Source organism: Dermacentor variabilis, chromosome 6 (assembly GCF_050947875.1).
Source record: "Dermacentor variabilis isolate Ectoservices chromosome 6, ASM5094787v1, whole genome shotgun sequence".
Classification (NCBI taxonomy): Eukaryota; Metazoa; Arthropoda; class Arachnida; order Ixodida; family Ixodidae; genus Dermacentor; species Dermacentor variabilis.
The window spans coordinates 138,693,688-138,710,282 of NC_134573.1; the positions used below are offsets into that span (position 1 = coordinate 138,693,688).

The following is a 16,595-nucleotide window of genomic DNA, read 5'->3' on the forward strand; positions in this document are numbered from 1 at the left end:
AAGTACAGTAAACTCTCAGTTGTATGAACGTCGGTTTATCGAATATTTCAGAATAACGAACTTTTTAAAAATCCCCGGCAGTTTTCTTATAGATTCTATGCAAAAATGTTTCACTTGAACGAATTTCGGAACAGTCAATATTTCAGTTTAGTGAACTCGCTCAGAGGACCAAGGCATATTTTTGTGATCACAACCGATGCCTGCCCTCATCAAACCGCCGTTCCAGTGGCAAATGTAACGTCGCTGGCGCTACAGCACCCCTGGGGCAAAGTGGCGGCATGGAAAACAAACGGGCAACGAGGCATGGCCTCCGAGATCGCCCGCACAAAATGAGCAAGCATGTAATCTCGGAGGCCATGAACAAAGTAACATCGCTGGCGCTTACAACGCCGCAAGAGCAAAGCGGCGATCTGTCACACCACAAACCACGTGGTGTGTATTTTTTTCCGACTGGTTAGTCGTGGCATGGTCGCCGTCTCTTTCGAAGGAGAGGCGAAGAAGACGAAGAAGAGGCAACTGCCGAGCCAGTTTCAAGCCCTCTAACTCCAGCTGAGGTTGTAGGGTACATTGGAAAGTTGAGAGACTTTGTGTCTCAACAGCAAGCTGTGCCAGAAGTGTACAAAAACATTGACTCTTTGGACAGTTTTGTTACTTCCTGTGCTTTAAAAGTACAAGCGCAAGAATAACATTACAGATTATTTTTCTAAGTGAGAAAGGCAGCATTATAACTGTTATGAACCTTGTACTTGTTGATATGTACAAATTCCATTTCACACATTTCTAACACTATGGATGCCATGTCTTTTGCTCCATGAATTGCACTTCAAACTTTTGACTCTGTATGCCATGTCTTATGTTGGTCTAGTGAATGTTCAGTTTAGTGAACTTTCAGTTAAGCGAACTATTTCCTTCGGTCCCTTGAAGTTCACTCAAGTGGGAGTTCACTGTATAAAGGTTGGGCTCAAATAGTCAGAACTGCCTTTACTGACACTATCATGATATCACGACACCAAGTCAATTTGTTGTCTTGTAGCAATAAGGCTGGGTATGATGACACTGCTTCTAAAAAATGTAAACATGGATGATGTGCGCATGTTGTAGGCGCAGTAATCACAGGGGTGCAACAAGCCAGTGCATTGTGTTGTTTTACGTATTCGTCTCCTGGGTGCTGAAACTGAAATTAGTCCATAGAAACAAGTATGTACTATTACAATCAATTATTTAGAGTGCTGTGACACTTGCCAGTATTTGTTCTAGCTCAGAGGGCTTGGTCCTTCACTTAATACAAAACAATGACATCTCTGCATGGCTATCTCACACTATGCATCCTCCTGATTGGGTGTTGACATTTTGCCACAGCTTGTGAGCAATGTAGTGCATAAATATGGAAATTGCATGAGCTTAAAGTTATGACCTTAGCATTGCATAAACATAAGCAATTTATGGGATTACATGTTACGTAGAACTAAAATAGACGCAAATGTATGCATCACTATTAGTTGCATAGCATTTAAACAACTGCTTCACTTTATGAAGATTCCACCATATCACAAGGTGTGTTAATGGATCTGCATTTTTTTAAAAACTCATTTCAGATTATGAAGGTCATCAATATTTGACAATACAGTCAAACATGGATATATTGAATCTGAAGTGGATCACAAAAAAGTCTGACATATTGCTAACTGGATGTATAAAATAAAAATTTTATACAATCATTTTTAAGAGGCTTTTACTGCTGTTCACTACACACAATAATTCATTAAATGTGGGCTCAATATATCCGTGTTCGACTGTATTTGCAGAAGAAAGAGATAGGCAAGATGCGGATATGCAAGACTTTTGCAAGCCCTGTTGCGGGCTGATGATTATATTGCAATAGGTGGAGGCAGTATTTACCTCCTTTTCTGCACAACATTGACAGCCCTTTTCAATCCGACATTGGTAAGCACAACCAGGTGAACTTATTTCTAAGTGTACCTGGTAACGGTAGGTTGATTTGTTCCATTATTACCAATGGCTGACCACATAACCTGGGATGTTCATTCGGTTGTTTTATTGCAAGCAGTGTGCAGTGAACTTTGCTTATCCTTCCTTTTCCTTTATTTATACAACTACTGGAAGTACAGAAGCATTGAGTGCTCAATCTATATTTGAGGGGAATTTTTTGTTACAGAATATTTATAGCCAATTAAATTTTAGAATTACAGCATTTGCACTCACAAAGATACATGGAATCATCTATTCTTCAGTTCAGCAGCAAGTACCTATGAACTTACTTGTTTGTGAACTCCCCCGTAAATCCTGGCCTTGAGAGCTCAGCAAACTTTGCATTGAGGTAGTTCATTTCTTCATCCAGCTTGTTTTCAGATCCACTGGACAAAGCAAAGACAACTCTGATAAATGAAAAAAGTAACAAATTATTTGTTGAATCTATGTGCTAACTGCCTTAGACATATCAATTCTGATGAAGAGTCAGAGATACCTATACATATTTTATGAATGCCATAAAAATATGAAAGCACTAATAAAACTGGAGTGGCGATCATAAGAATTGAACGTCAGTGTGTTTCAGTGAGCCGTGCAGTGTCTGACACTGATCACTGCTGCTCTAAATAATGATCTCAAGCCATGACAAACCTCAAAATAATCTGATATGCCAAGGGGTAAGAATTAGTTACCCTCATGTCATGCCTCCTACAATTGTCATTTTTTAGGAGCGCTCACAGTGAAATAACTGAAGTCAATGATTGACATGTCAAAAATACACAGTTCAGAAAGTTATCATGCTGCAAAAATGCTGTAAGGGATCCTTGCAGCATTATTGAATGGAGATACAAACCCTACAATAAAAGTGGAAAATACAACATTTCATTCACATGACTGATAACATGAATAAAATATTATGCTCAGTAAAGCCAACTGTTTGAAAGGCTTATGTGGCTTTCACACTATAAGACTGCCTGAAAATGAGGAAAATGTTAGGACTATCTTTCCACGTTATTGGTACAGCCACACAGCGATGTTAAGTTCGAAAGGCAGTTTTCAAAAGAGGTGCTGCCCTGTCTACAGCCAGCTCTGAAGCCCTTTTTAAGCTTACCCTTTTACATTACATTACCTATGCACTATCATGCATTGGCAAGCCCTTAGAACCCAGACACAAAATCCGATTTCTCTCGTATGATTATTAGCACATGAGACATCAGTTTAAAGTACCACTGTGAATGGCACACATTAGAATTACAAGGTAGATGTTCACAGGGATGTGGATACTTAAAAGCATAAACAGTGTTAAAATGAGGGATTCCTCAGGCTGGAGCCAATGTTTTGACAAGAAAATAAGCTTTCCTCAGGGCCCTGGCACTATCACCAAGACAAGTCCCCCATGTAAAAAAAATTGGTTTCAAATTGAGGCATCCGTTGTTGTTGGCTGTTGCTCACTTTGTGCATTATCATTGTTGTTAGCACTTCAGGAATCTAATAAGTATAGAAAAAAAAAGTTGGAGGTTCAGTATAGCAGGAAAGTACTTTGTGTGCTTTGCATGTAAATGCTTTCAAGGTGCACATTTAGTAAACTGCTACGTGAGATGACTTGTAAAAGATTGTCACACCACATAGTGAAAACAAAACAACATGACGAAGGCTCAAGAAAGGAGATCAGCTGTCAATTGCCAAGCACAGTTTATTAAAGTAAATCAGAAACCTCCAAACTTGAACTGGATTTCTGTTTCTAAAAGAAGCGAAAACATACAATAAGACATTGCTGAAAGCTCAGCAATTCTCTCAGCATCGTGTTCCATTACTCTGATCATGATGCATGCTTTTTTTTATTCTCACACTTCAAAGCAAACTGATGCAAAGAAAAAGGCGCTATCACCATCCATTACGAACTGGCAAGCTGAAATGGCAGCTATCGCACTATTTGAATGACAGCATGGTTGCTCTAGCTTCAAAGTGCACTGTGATGTTTTCATGTAAAGTGGCCCTTTGATGCATCTGCATCTAAAACGGCTCCAGAAATTAGAGGACGGCACAATGCACTAATACGGCCTTGTGTTCTGGAGGTGCCTGAGGCATGGTTTTAAATATTTTCTTTGGGTGGCTTGCTTCTGCTTCCCTACACACAAAAGCCCTCTATTTAGGCAGGCGACAGCCGCAGGATGAGCTGAATGGCTATGGAGGTTATGTAGAACAGTTGTCATTAGTACTGCAGAGGAACCGCACCACTTTTGGGACAACTTTATCAATGTGAAGAAATGCAATTCTGAATCGGGACTTCATTGAGCATACTTTACAAATGTATGGAGCAGTGAGGAAAAGGCTTTGGAATGACAACCTTCAACATAACCATGAAGAATTTTCATGTGGCTAATATCTGGATGCCAGGAGGAATCTGTACAATTGCAAGAAAAAAAAGAAAACTAAATCTTGAAACAACCACATCATAGGAAATGGCCATTGTCACAAACACAACTTAATCACCTTCACAAAACAACAAAACATGAATTCATTCCGCTGAACAGATAGATGGCAGGGGAAGCCCATTTGGTAATGTAGGGGTGTGCAAATTTGTGTACGAAACTTTTGAATAATGAATTCAATATTGTCTTGTTTGATTTGGTCTTTGAATCGAGTGGTCAGTATTCATAAATAAGAATATTCTTAAAATGGTTTTTGAATAGAGGTGGGTGAATATAAATTTTTTAGCATATGAATCGATTACGAATAGTCGGTAATGAATATTGAATAGTCAAGCACAGATGCACATACTTACAGCAGGGATAACTATTTTGTTACAATTAGTTAATACCCCTTGACTAGTGAAAAAAAGTCAGTAAACTTTCTGGAACAAAGGATCAGTTTTAAACACAAGATTACAATTTTTGTTAAAGAAACTGCATGAATAGTCTGGTAGCAAACAAATTTTCCAAGAAAGAATGGTTGCTGTATGACTAGCTTTCCAAATATGCTAAACAATTGGTTATTGAAAAAATATCAGAGGTCGTGGGGAAAAAAAATCTGCTGAAGGACTTAAGTGCCGCAAGCACATGTAAAAGGGTCTCTTGCAAGAAAAAGATCATAGGTTGTAGCATAAAGCATAAAACTACTAAATGATAAGATTTCCAAAAATACAAAATGATAGGCTATAAGCAAAAAAATCACAGGTTGTCAAGTAGGATTTCCCTGCGAAACTGAAAACAAGGCTTTCAATACCCATTTTGTTTCTGGGCATTACTTCAAGAACTTATGTTGCTGTCATAACTTCTGATAATTAGCGATACCTTGCTTAGAAAATGCCGAACAGTAACTAGGCTTTAATATTCGGTTGTTCAGAAATATTTATTTAGTTTCTATATTCAAAAACTCCAAATACTTCCTTTTGGAATTTGAATATGAATAGTTAGCTTGTAGAATCCAAGTAGCATTTGAAACGTCAAATATTCCTCTTTCAATACTTCAAATCGCCAACTGTGCGCAATCAAGCATAAGATTGGAGCAAAAGTGCAATAAAGTTCATCCCAGCAGCTATAGTAGTCATAAAACACGAGAAGTTACGTAGCAGATAGTCCTACATCACTCGGAGCAAGACTTCTGCAGCTAAACCATTATCATTTGCACATGTAAATAAGTCTTCAATGTGCAAATAAGGTGCTTAATTGCTCCTAATGCTTCATAACATTCAGTGTAATGAGAGAAACTTGCTAACATTATGAATCGACTAGGATGTGAAGATCGTCTTATATTAACGGGGTAAATAGCTGCTCATTCATCAAGAGCTATTCCAAAAGTATTTGTTATTCATTTCATTCAATCTTAAATAAACTATAGGTCGTATGTGCCAAAACCATGACCTGATTATGAGGCACGCTGTAGTAAGGGACTCCGGAAATTTGGGCCACCTGGGATTCTTCAACGTGCACCTAAATCTAAGTACATGGGTGTTTTCACATTTCGCCCCCATTGAAATGTGTCCACCATGGCCAGGATTTAATTGATTCTGATTCAATCTTGAAAATTACTATTTCCACAGGCCTAAGTCACTGTGCTTCAACAATGTCTCTTAGCAATTTTTATGAAGAGTTGCCTCGAAAACACTCTCTTTCCAACATGAAAGCATTGGGGAAGCTGCAGAAAAAATGCTTCATTAAAAAATTAAATCCAGGAATTTTAATTACGCATTATTCAAGCATAGCATTCAGTTCAGTCGAGGTTGGCAGTGAACTCCACCTGGCAAAGCTGAAAAAACATGTTGAATCAAATCGTGTTTACGAATACTTGATTGAGATCACTTGCTAATAACAATGAAAAAATGCAAGAACAGCAGAAAAATGTGATTAGAATTCAGGTTAGCCTGACAGGAGGTGGCCAGATACAATCCAACAAACCCCTCTGAAGACTAAATGTTTGTGAAGCAAACAGAATAGGAGTTCATTTTACTCTATGCAGCAAACAATAGCAAACAATAGGAGTTCAGTTGACTCTATGTGAAAAAGGGCCACGGCCATCAGCAGAATAAAGCTCCTTGAGCGGGGATTCCTTACCTGTTGGTGCTTGTGAAGCTGTTGGAGTCACTCAGGTTTCCATTTATGCTGTTGCTACTTAAACCACCGGTTCGCACCCCTGGAACTGTCCTGGGTTTCTTGAGTGCCAGATTGGAGCCTTGCATCAGTTCTCGCATTTGCATATCTGCCTTCTTGTATGGATCATAGCTGTCATCAGAAGGATACCTGAATGCAAATGAGATCCATGAAAACGGGGATAATAACTATACATAATGAATTTCTCTGTAACCCTTGCATGCATACACATTCCCAACGAGAGCTCCCTAGGCAATGTCATAATGCCCTCTGTACTGTTGTAAACACATGTGAGCCCCCCCATCAAAAGCACTGCAGAAACTGCAACACACAGCTTTGTAAACCCCGGCAGCAGTCCACACAGGAGATGCTCTCTCTCCCTCCGATGGAAAGGTCTATATCAGCAGTCTGAGACTGAGAACAGTCCCTCGACATACAGATATCAAACCTCAGAAAATGGGTAAATATGAAGTGGCATCACTGGCTTTTAACTGCGACATTTAAAGCTAAGCTTTCTTTGCATCGTCTGGCAGGTTTAGATGCTCTGGTCGGTGGTGGTGGTTCTGATTGTGGTTGGACTGTGAACAGAAGGTTGTGGGCAGGGAGGAGGGCACATGTGCGACGTCAAGATAAGGACGGAGGGAAAAGAGATGGTAATGCATGTTGAGCGGTTGGCTTAAGATTGTCATCAGGGGGTGAAAGCGGAGTAGAGACGTCGCATGTGCTTGGGGTGGCATGATACGCTTGCACTTGGCCAACCACAATGGCAGAGCGGATGCAAGAACTTCACTTACACTGATAACCACAGGGTGTGGGATCTGTATGATTTCTCATACTGAGGTTTCATTTCATGATGCGTTCCTTTGAGAGGGAAATAATATACTGCACAATGGTCATTACCACAAACCATAGATTAAATATAAAAAATCTAGAGGAACAGCTCCCATGCATTGAAATCGGCAGTCACAAAGGCACTGCCACATGGCTACTCTGTGCAGGCTTGAAGGCACAGACGATGAGATTCGGTTCAGACATGATATGCAATCAACACGATCCCGAGCCTCCCTCATTATGGTGGCGACATCTAGTTCAGGCGCCTGTCAACACATCCTTTCACACACCGTAAATTATACATCAAAATTTTACAAAAGCCATCGGAACATTCTGAAGAATATATGAAATCAACTTTAGACATTGTCCATACGTATGTGCTAAGTGTAAACCTTTGTTTTTGCATCATATTATGAATATTTTCTGGCGTTATCAAAATGAAAGGTAGCAACATGGCAACGCCTTTGCGGTTGCCATTCTATTTCTCTAGAGTTAGTATACTAACTCTATGCCACAAATGTACAGCAACGTCAGGAAAATATGCATTAATAAATGCTTATGGCTTTTTGCTGGAACAGCAGAGACCTAGCAAGCAAAAATTATGCAGATCCCATGCACTGTGAGGAATCGTCGTAAGCGAAGCATTCCATGCTGGATGCTTTGATGGACGATAATTAGCAGTGATGTTGACGGCTAAAGCTTAATTTCTTCAACGTTCAGTCTAACACGAGAGTGGTGAGTTGATGTTAAACATTACGTTGCGTGCACCAATGCTGTTTGTCTGCGTAGCACACAGAACACACATGGAGAGGTGTTTGCTTGAGGCGTTGCTGTGTGCCATATTTCATAACCTCTGAGAGAATTGAGCACAATAATTGCCTCACATGGCACATCGCATTGTGGCAGAAGTATTAAACTTGGATTGGATTAGGGGGCTGTACGTGCCAAAACCAGAATTGGATTACGAGGCACGCCGTAGTGGCGGACTCTGGATTTGTTTTGACACCGTGATGCTCTTTAACATGTCCCAAAATCTAAGTGAACATCCATTTTCTATTTCGCCCCCGTCGAAATGCGGCTGCTGTGGCCGGGATCAAATCTGCGAACTCGAGCAATGCCATAGCCACAAAGCTACCGCAGCGGGCACAGAAGTGTTGGTTTGACAGTCGACACTTCTATAGTGTCACCTGCACCCTGCGGTGCGCTTTAATTAATGCGGCTCTGCTTCTGCACGCCCTGCATAGTTTGTCCGCTTGACATATTTGCATGGTGTTTACTTTTCAGAAACAGCAGCAAGGTACTGTACGGTACCTTGAACTTACGCTTATTGAGTTTCCCTGCAACCTAAATATTAGGATAATAGGGTTTGCTTGCCTTCTCATGTCACCTCCCCCCCTCCCCCGTCCTTTGTTAGTAGAAAGGGAAGCACTGCAGTTTCCTCAATGCTTCTGAGGAGAGTCACAGATAATTACAGCTGTCAGGAGGCTATTGTGGCACCCCCCAGGGGGCTCTAGAGGGCATTGTGCACATACGACGCGGTGGGGGTGAAAACCAGTTTTTAGTGTTGCCTTGCTCCTGTCATGTATGCACACACTGTGACCCTCCCTTACATGGCGTGCCTAACAGCAGCAGCAGAGGGAGCAGCAGGGGGAAAGTCAAAGGAAGTGGCAAAGAAAGCTTCGCTTTAAAAGCCCCTGTTTATAGAGTTACAATTAACTACCATTAGAAGTGATTTCTCTAATGCCTCTAATCCACAAACCCTAAAGTTATCATCCCTCCCTAAAATTAATTTTCGCCTAGCACTGTGTTTCAGTCCAGTGATTCTTAAAGACAACGCTAGGTTAAAGGTTGAGGGCTAAGATGGCTACAGCTTTTTATCAAGATACAGGGAAAGGGAGCCTTGTAAGCATGTCCCGGCTTAATATTGACATATGCTCTTTTTGCTTGCACTTGTGAGGCATGGCCATTGAGACACTGAGCACTAGATGTTATTGAAACCTGTCTTATCTAGTGCACTGCACACAAACCCTCTCAATTACAGCTGTGCTCCCGCATCGGACGACATAGTCATAACGTCATATGTTTACTAACTTTTGCACAAGGTGCTGCATAATGCTTTTAGTGCCTCTGTTTGCCTTTACTTTCTAGCCCTTCACTCCATGAGATGCATGCTCCAAGATTGTAGGCACAGTACTGCTACAGTACTCGAGCACAGACAGTATTGCTTGCCATAGTAATTGCATGCACTGAACCTCACTAAACAAATGCAAACAAATTTTCCGTATCTGAAACAGCAATATTCAGGAAGCTACACTGCAAGGAGCTTTTGCTCATTAAAGGGGTGGAGACATCAAAATTTTCGTTCATGCGTTTGTTGATTCAAACGTTGCGTCATGCTTCAGGGAGCACGATACACACAGCGGGATTCATATATATCCGATAAATAATTTAATAATAGCATTATTATACCGAGCGATTTCGGTTTCGGTTTCTGGGCTCCGGGGGATGCTAGACGTCACAGAGGAGGAAACGCAACATGGCTTGGTCACGTGGCCCACAAAAAATAGTGACGTAAAACTATGCTGCGTCGTCTGCTCGCGCATACGCGTGCTCTGCCAGCAGAAGTCAACCACTGGTGATTCGAAGTGCATGTCGCGATTATTATAATTATTGCGAAGAGCGACAACAACGGTAAGAAAATATTGCGGCTTGTGAGAGTCGGTGATTCATTCCGAAGCGCCGTAAGCTTTAGCTTTGAAGTGAACCGGAAAAGGCCTATCGACGATATCGGCGGCGCCGAACGATCAGAGGCGGTGAAGCTGCCGTCGATGCCAGAGCGACCACTCCTCGGTCGCTGATTGGCCGCTTCGCCGTACGGCTGCCGCACAAATGGGTCCCGGGCCCGTCCTCTCTACGGCAAGGAAATCTCGCCGTTCGCGAGCAAAACCGCCGTCACACGGGAGCCCGCGAACTGCAAACGGCTTGCGGCGAGTTTCCGTGCCGGTAACGTGGACGGGCCGTGTTGCGTTTCGCCTGCGACACGTGGTTTTGCCGGCGCGACTGCGGCGGGGCGGCAGACATTTTGGCCCGATCGTCGTCGCCGCAACACTCATCGGCAGGTGTTTCCAGGCGCGACTGCGGCGATGCGACCGCAAAGGATCACCCTCTCATTCCAGTCATTGTGCCCGAAACAGGCGATGCCAAAGCAGGGATCATCCTCTCATTCCAGTCATTGTGCCCGAAACAGGCGATGCCAAAGCAGGGATCATCCTCTCATTCCAGTCATTGTGCCCGAAACAGGCGATGCCAAAGCAGGGATCATCCTCTCATTACAGTCATTGTGCCCGACCGGCAGCGCTACAACAGGGTGCTACGAGATCGTGCTCGACAGGGTGCTACGAGATCGTGCTCGACATGGTGCTACGGCAGCGCTACGACAGTGTGCGTCACCATTAGCCCATTGTACATTCACGTGCTCGTCTTTTGAGGGGTTCCTTCTTGCCCTCAACTGCGAGAGTATAAAAACAGCTGCCCCCGGACGCCAGGAAGGAGGGCTCCGATTTCTTCTGTTGAGTGAAGTGCTCTCCCGTCTCTCTACTTCGGTCAAACCTGACCGCCAACTCTTTGCGATGTTAAAATAAACAAGTTGTTTCGTTGTTACCAGTCGACTCATGCTTTGCCGGGACCTTCGGATGCTTCCAGTTGTACCCCAGGCCGCCAGGCCAACGCTACCCTTGGGGCTTGCGACCCAGGTACAGCCACGGGCGTCAGCGCCGAGTTCCCAACAGATCGTAATAGCGGTCCGATCCCAAACATCTGGTTGGCAGCGGTGAGATCGCCTCCGACTTCAAACAACTGTCTGCCAGCGGTGAGATCGCGACAACGGAGGCCAGCAGCGAAGAGATGCAGTTGACTGTATGCTGAGCAGCTCATCGACGATCCGGGAGCAGTGCAACGAGCCCTGTGTGATGACTGGTTGCCTGCAGCGGAACGACTGCGCTGGACTCTTGGCTGCGAGGTTTGGTGAGTGCGGGACTTTCTTCTTCTGAGCTTTGCCAGGCTTTTGTTAGTGTCAGAAACAGAGCTGGTAATTGTGGTTGTCGTTGCTGCCGGGTTAGTTTGCGGCAAGACAATAGTAAGCAGTAGAGAAAGCAGCATTCAGAGCAGCCATGGATTTGAAGTCGTTGCGCAAACCGAAATTGTTGGAGCTTGCAAGAGAGTTGGGTCTGGATGTCTCAGACAAACTAAGAAAACCTGAACTGCTAAAGGCTATTCTTGAGTTAGAGGCTGAGGATGACGAGCTGTCGGAATGCCTTGAGACTATTGAGGAGAGGTCAAAAAGACAGGAGCGCGAACTTAAAGAGCAAAAAGAGAGACAGGAGCGCGAACTTAAAGAACAGAAAGAAAAAGAAGAGCGTGAACGTAAAGAACAGAAAGAGCGAGAGCAACAAGAGAAAAAAGAAGAGCGCGAACACGCTTTGGAAATGAAGCGTCTCGAGGTAGAGATGGAACGCGCTCGTAATGGAAGTCAGGCACACGGTGCAGGAGAACGCGTATTGTTCAAAATGACTGACCTGATGCGGCCGTTTAAGCTTGGAGAGGACATTGGTTTGTTCCTGGTTAACTTTGAGCGAACGTGCGAGAAGCAGGGGTTCTCTCGGGAAACGTGGCCACAGCGCTTGCTCACTTTGTTACCCGGCGAGGCGGCCGACGTAGTCGCTCGCTTGGATAGAGAGGAGGCAGAGGATTTCAACACAGTGAAATCGAGTCTTCTAAAAAAGTACCGGCTGTCTGCGGAAGCGTTCCGTCGGAAGTTTCGGGAAAATGAGAAAGGCAGAAGTGAGTCATATACAGAGTTTGCGTATAGGCTTATGTCGAACATGCAGGAGTGGCTCAAAGAAGAAAAGGCGTTTGGTGACCACGATAAAGTTCTGCAGTGTTTCGGGCTAGAACAGTTTTATAGTCGGTTACCGGAGAACGTGCGATACTGGGTCTTGGATAGGCCAGACGTTTGTACGGTGGCTAAAGCCGCTGAGCTAGCCGAGGAGTTTGTGACGCGTCGGGCTCGCGGAGCTAAGGACGGTCAAAAGGGTGAATTTGGCTCGAAGTTTGAGAGGCCGAAGTTCACACCCATGAGATTAAAGGGGGACACGCGTAGTGAGGATGCGAGTGAAAGCAGTCCGACCAAACGTAAAGAGACGGCGGCAGCCAAACGCAGAAAGCGGTTCGAGATGAGGCGAGCGCGCTTGTGTTATACGTGCCAGAAGCCGGGTCACTTTTCGGCGCAGTGTCCGGAAACAACACCAAAAGTTGTGTTTTTTTCAATAGGCAGCACTGACGAGAACATGAAGCTTCTCGAGCCTTACATGCGAGACCTCCTCGTGAACGGGAAAGAGTGCCGAGTGCTTCGCGATTCCGCAGCTACGATGGATGTAGTTCACCCGTCTTACGTAGAACCCCATATGTTCACGGGCGAGTGCGCATGGATCAAGCAAGCCGTGGAAGCTCATAGCGTGTGTCTGCCGGTAGCAAAAGTGCGTATTGAAGGACCTTTCGGAGCGCTTGAGACGGAGGCGGCAGTGTCATCTATGCTGCCACCCCAGTACCCGTACCTATTTTCAAACAGGTCCGATCACCTCCTGCGCGAGAAGGGGCTTTTGTTTGGTGAAGCTAGTGTTCAGGCCTTAACCAGGTCGAAGGTTCGGGAGCTCGCTGCAAAGGCGGTAGTTGCGGGGCCGACGTTATCAAACAACGAAAAAGGGTCAGAGGCGCAGCAAGCTGATATTCCGAGCACGCCCGAACTGAATAAACTTGAGTCTGTAACGTTAAAGGCGCCAGATACTGGAGAGGAAATGCCCGACACGGGAAAGTTAGAAGAGCTATCTACTGATTTGCTCATCGCGCCTACGTCAGACGGACTTGATAGGTTGCTAAAAGTCAGCCGGACGGCTTTGATAGCCGAGCAAAAAAAGGATGGCAGCCTGGAAAACGTGCGCTGCAATGTCAAAGAAGGTATCGCCAGGAAAACTGCGCGTTTTGTGGAAAGAGGTGGAGTCCTGTACCGGAAGTATCTAGACCGCAGAGGAGTGGAGTTCGATCAGCTGGTCGTGCCTCAATGCTATCGTCAGGATCTGTTGCGCTTGTCACACGGGGGTTCGTGGTCCGGACACCTAGGAGTTAAGAAAACTAAGGACCGTCTCTTGCAAGAGTACTATTGGCCAGGGTGTTTTCGGGACGCAGACCATTTCGTGAGGACATGTGACACTTGTCAGCGGGTGGGCAAACCAGGGGACAAATCGAGGGCGCCGTTGAAATTGGTACCTATCATTACGGAGCCTTTTAGACGGCTCGTTATTGATACTGTGGGACCTCTGCCGGTAACAGCCACGGGGTACAGACACATTTTGACTGTGATCTGCCCAGCGACAAAGTTCCCTGAAGCAGTGCCGCTTAAAGAACTCAGCTCAGTTGAGATAGTTAATGCACTACTGTCCATATTTGCGCGAGTTGGTTTCCCTGCGGAAATCCAATCAGATCAGGGCACAGTGTTTACAAGCGCTTTGACGACAACTTTTCTCGAAAGGTGTGGGGTAAAGCTGTTACACAGCTCAGTGTACCACCCACAGTCGAATTCCGTTGAGAAGCTCCACTCCGTCATGAAGCGCGTGTTGAGAGCGTTGTGTTTTGAACATCAAACTGACTGGGAGCTGTGTCTGCCTGGGGTGATGTTTGCTTTAAGGACCGCGCCGCATGCGGCTACGGGGTTTTCGCCAGCTGAACTGGTGTACGGTCGCTCGCTTCGATCTCCGCTTCGCATGCTTCGAGAATCATGGGAAGGTAGGGGCGACGACCCAGTCGTGGTGGAGTACGTGCTTAAGCTCCTCGAACGCTTAAGAAGGGCACAGGAGTTGTCAGGTGAAGCAATGACAAAGGCCCAGCAGAGGGCCAAGGTTTATTATGATCGGACAGCCAGGGCCCGTCGTTTTGAGGTTGGCGATGAGGTCATGATATTGCGCACATCGCTAAACAACAAACTAGACGTGCAGTGGGAGGGCCCAGCACGAATTGTTCAGAAACTGTCGGACGTTAACTACGTGGTAAGTCTGCCAGGAAAGCGGAAAGCACAGCAAGTTTACCACTGTAATCTGCTCAAACCTTATAGACAAAGGGAAGCAGTGGTGTGCATGATGGTAAACGTTCCTGAAGAGCTTCCGGTCGAGCTTCCGGGACTAGGCTCAGTGACGAACAGGGAAGACACCGGTCAAGTCATTAGTGACCTTATCAGTAAAGCACCGCTGTCGCCTGAGCAGAAAACCGAACTACACCAGCTATTACAAGAGTTTCAAGGTCTGTTCTCTGAGAGGCCTGGTAGGACTTCTGTACTTACTCATGATATAGAACTTACCTCCACAGAGCCAGTACGATCCAAGGCGTATCGGGTGTCACCCCGCCAGAACGATATTATGGAGGCTGAGGTGAAGAAAATGCTACAACTCGGTGTTATTGAGGCAGGTGAGAGTGATTATACCTCCCCTTTGATTTTAGTTGAGGTACCGGGCAAGGAACCTCGTCCTTGCGTCGACTACCGCAGGCTTAATTCCATCACTAAGGATCAAATTTATCCGATCCCTAACATCGAGGAGCGCCTTGAGAAAGTTAGTAGCGCTCAGTTTATTTCCACCCTAGATCTTGTCAGGGGTTATTGGCAGGTTCCACTTACAGAAGAGGCTAGTAGGTATGCGGCGTTCATTTCACCAATGGGAACATTCCGTCCTAAAGTGTTGAGTTTTGGTTTGAAGAACGCGCCATACTGTTTTTCAAGTCTCATGGATAAAGTGTTGCGGGGACAGCAAGAATTCGCTTTACCGTATCTAGACGACGTAGCGATATTCTCCGCATCCTGGTCTGAGCATATGACACACTTGCGGGCAGTGCTAACCCGCCTGCGCGAAGCAGGCTTGACAGTCAAGGCTCCTAAGTGCCAGTTAGCACAGGCCGAGGTTGTCTACCTCGGTCACGTGATTGGTCAGGGTCGTCGCCGCCCCTCTGAAATAAAAGTGGCCGCTGTGCGAGACTTTCCGCAACCGCGCACCAAGACCGATATTCGGTCGTTCTTGGGTGTCGCCGGCTACTATCAGAGGTACATCCCTAGGTACTCTGATATCGCGGCTCCCCTGACGGATGCTCTAAGAAAAACAGAGCCTCAAACAGTCGTCTGGGACGAGACAAAGGAAAGAGCTTTTAGCGCCCTAAAGAGTGCCCTAACAAGCCAGCCTGTGCTACGATCGCCAGACTATACAAAAGGGTTCATTGTTCAGTGCGATGCTAGTGAGCGAGGCATGAGCGTTGTACTGTGCCAACGGGAAAATGGAGAAGTAGAACACCCCGTCCTGTATGCTAGTCGTAAGCTGTCCAGTCGTGAGCAGGCGTATAGCGCCACCGAGAAAGAGTGTGCGGGTCTCGTGTGGGCCGTTCAGAAATTGTCATGCTATCTAGCCGGCTCGAGGTTTATCATTGAGACGGATCACTGCCCTCTCCAATGGCTGCAGACCATCTCTCCCAAAAATGGCCGCCTCCTGCGCTGGAGCCTCGCTTTACAACAATATTCCTTTGAGGTGCGTTACAAAAAGGGGAGTCTCAACGGTAACGCCGATGGCTTAAGTCGAAGCCCCTAACGTAGGAATCAGCCTCAAAATTGTTTGTTACTGATGTTTTTCTTCCTGAGGCAGGATTTTTTTTAACATCTTGCTTTTGTTTAGTGTTTCAAAGTGATGATATGCTTTCTAGTGCAATTTTTCAATTTGTGGACGCGTTCTGAGTGATGCTAGACTACTGTAAGGAACTAGGCAGTGGTATTAAAAGGGGAAAGAGCCTGGCAGGGCTTAGTGAGGGTTGTGCCGTGCTTGCTGACTGAGCGGTTGAGTTTCAGCGTAGTTCTAACGCTTGCCGGGAACGAGAACAAAAATGTGAACTCTCCCGAAGTCACTTTGCAGTGTCCCGTGCGAACCTGAACGAGAGAACGAGGCCTTCTCTGTGCGCTGCGCTCAAGAAACGTCGAGGGACGCCCGACTTCGGTTATGAGCATCATCGAGCGACATCCCTCCGGCCAGCGGATGCAGTCCCCTGTCCATCGGGATCTCCTTCCCCCGGCGGGGCGGTCTGTTGCGTTTCGCCTGCGACACGTGG

The 16,595-nt window shown here is 45.5% G+C and overlaps 2 protein-coding genes across 6 annotated transcripts in view; one reads left to right on the top strand and one right to left on the bottom strand.

Annotated features, from left to right (window-relative positions):
• Positions 1 to 16,595, top strand: part of LOC142585313 (solute carrier organic anion transporter family member 74D-like) — a 572,676-nt gene that overhangs the window by 20,325 nt on the left and 535,756 nt on the right. The window lies entirely within an intron of this gene.
• The window catches only part of LOC142585310 (uncharacterized), a 51,702-nt gene that overhangs the window by 6,992 nt on the left and 28,115 nt on the right, over positions 1 to 16,595 (bottom strand). For all 5 annotated transcript variants that reach the window (XM_075695981.1, XM_075695984.1, XM_075695983.1 and 2 more), the window contains exons 9-10: positions 6,543 to 6,728; positions 2,280 to 2,375 (exon numbers count right to left, since the gene is read on the bottom strand). In XM_075695981.1, coding sequence (XP_075552096.1) covers positions 2,280 to 2,375; positions 6,543 to 6,728 — 282 coding nt within the window. The remainder of the gene's footprint in view (positions 1 to 2,279; positions 2,376 to 6,542; positions 6,729 to 16,595) is intronic.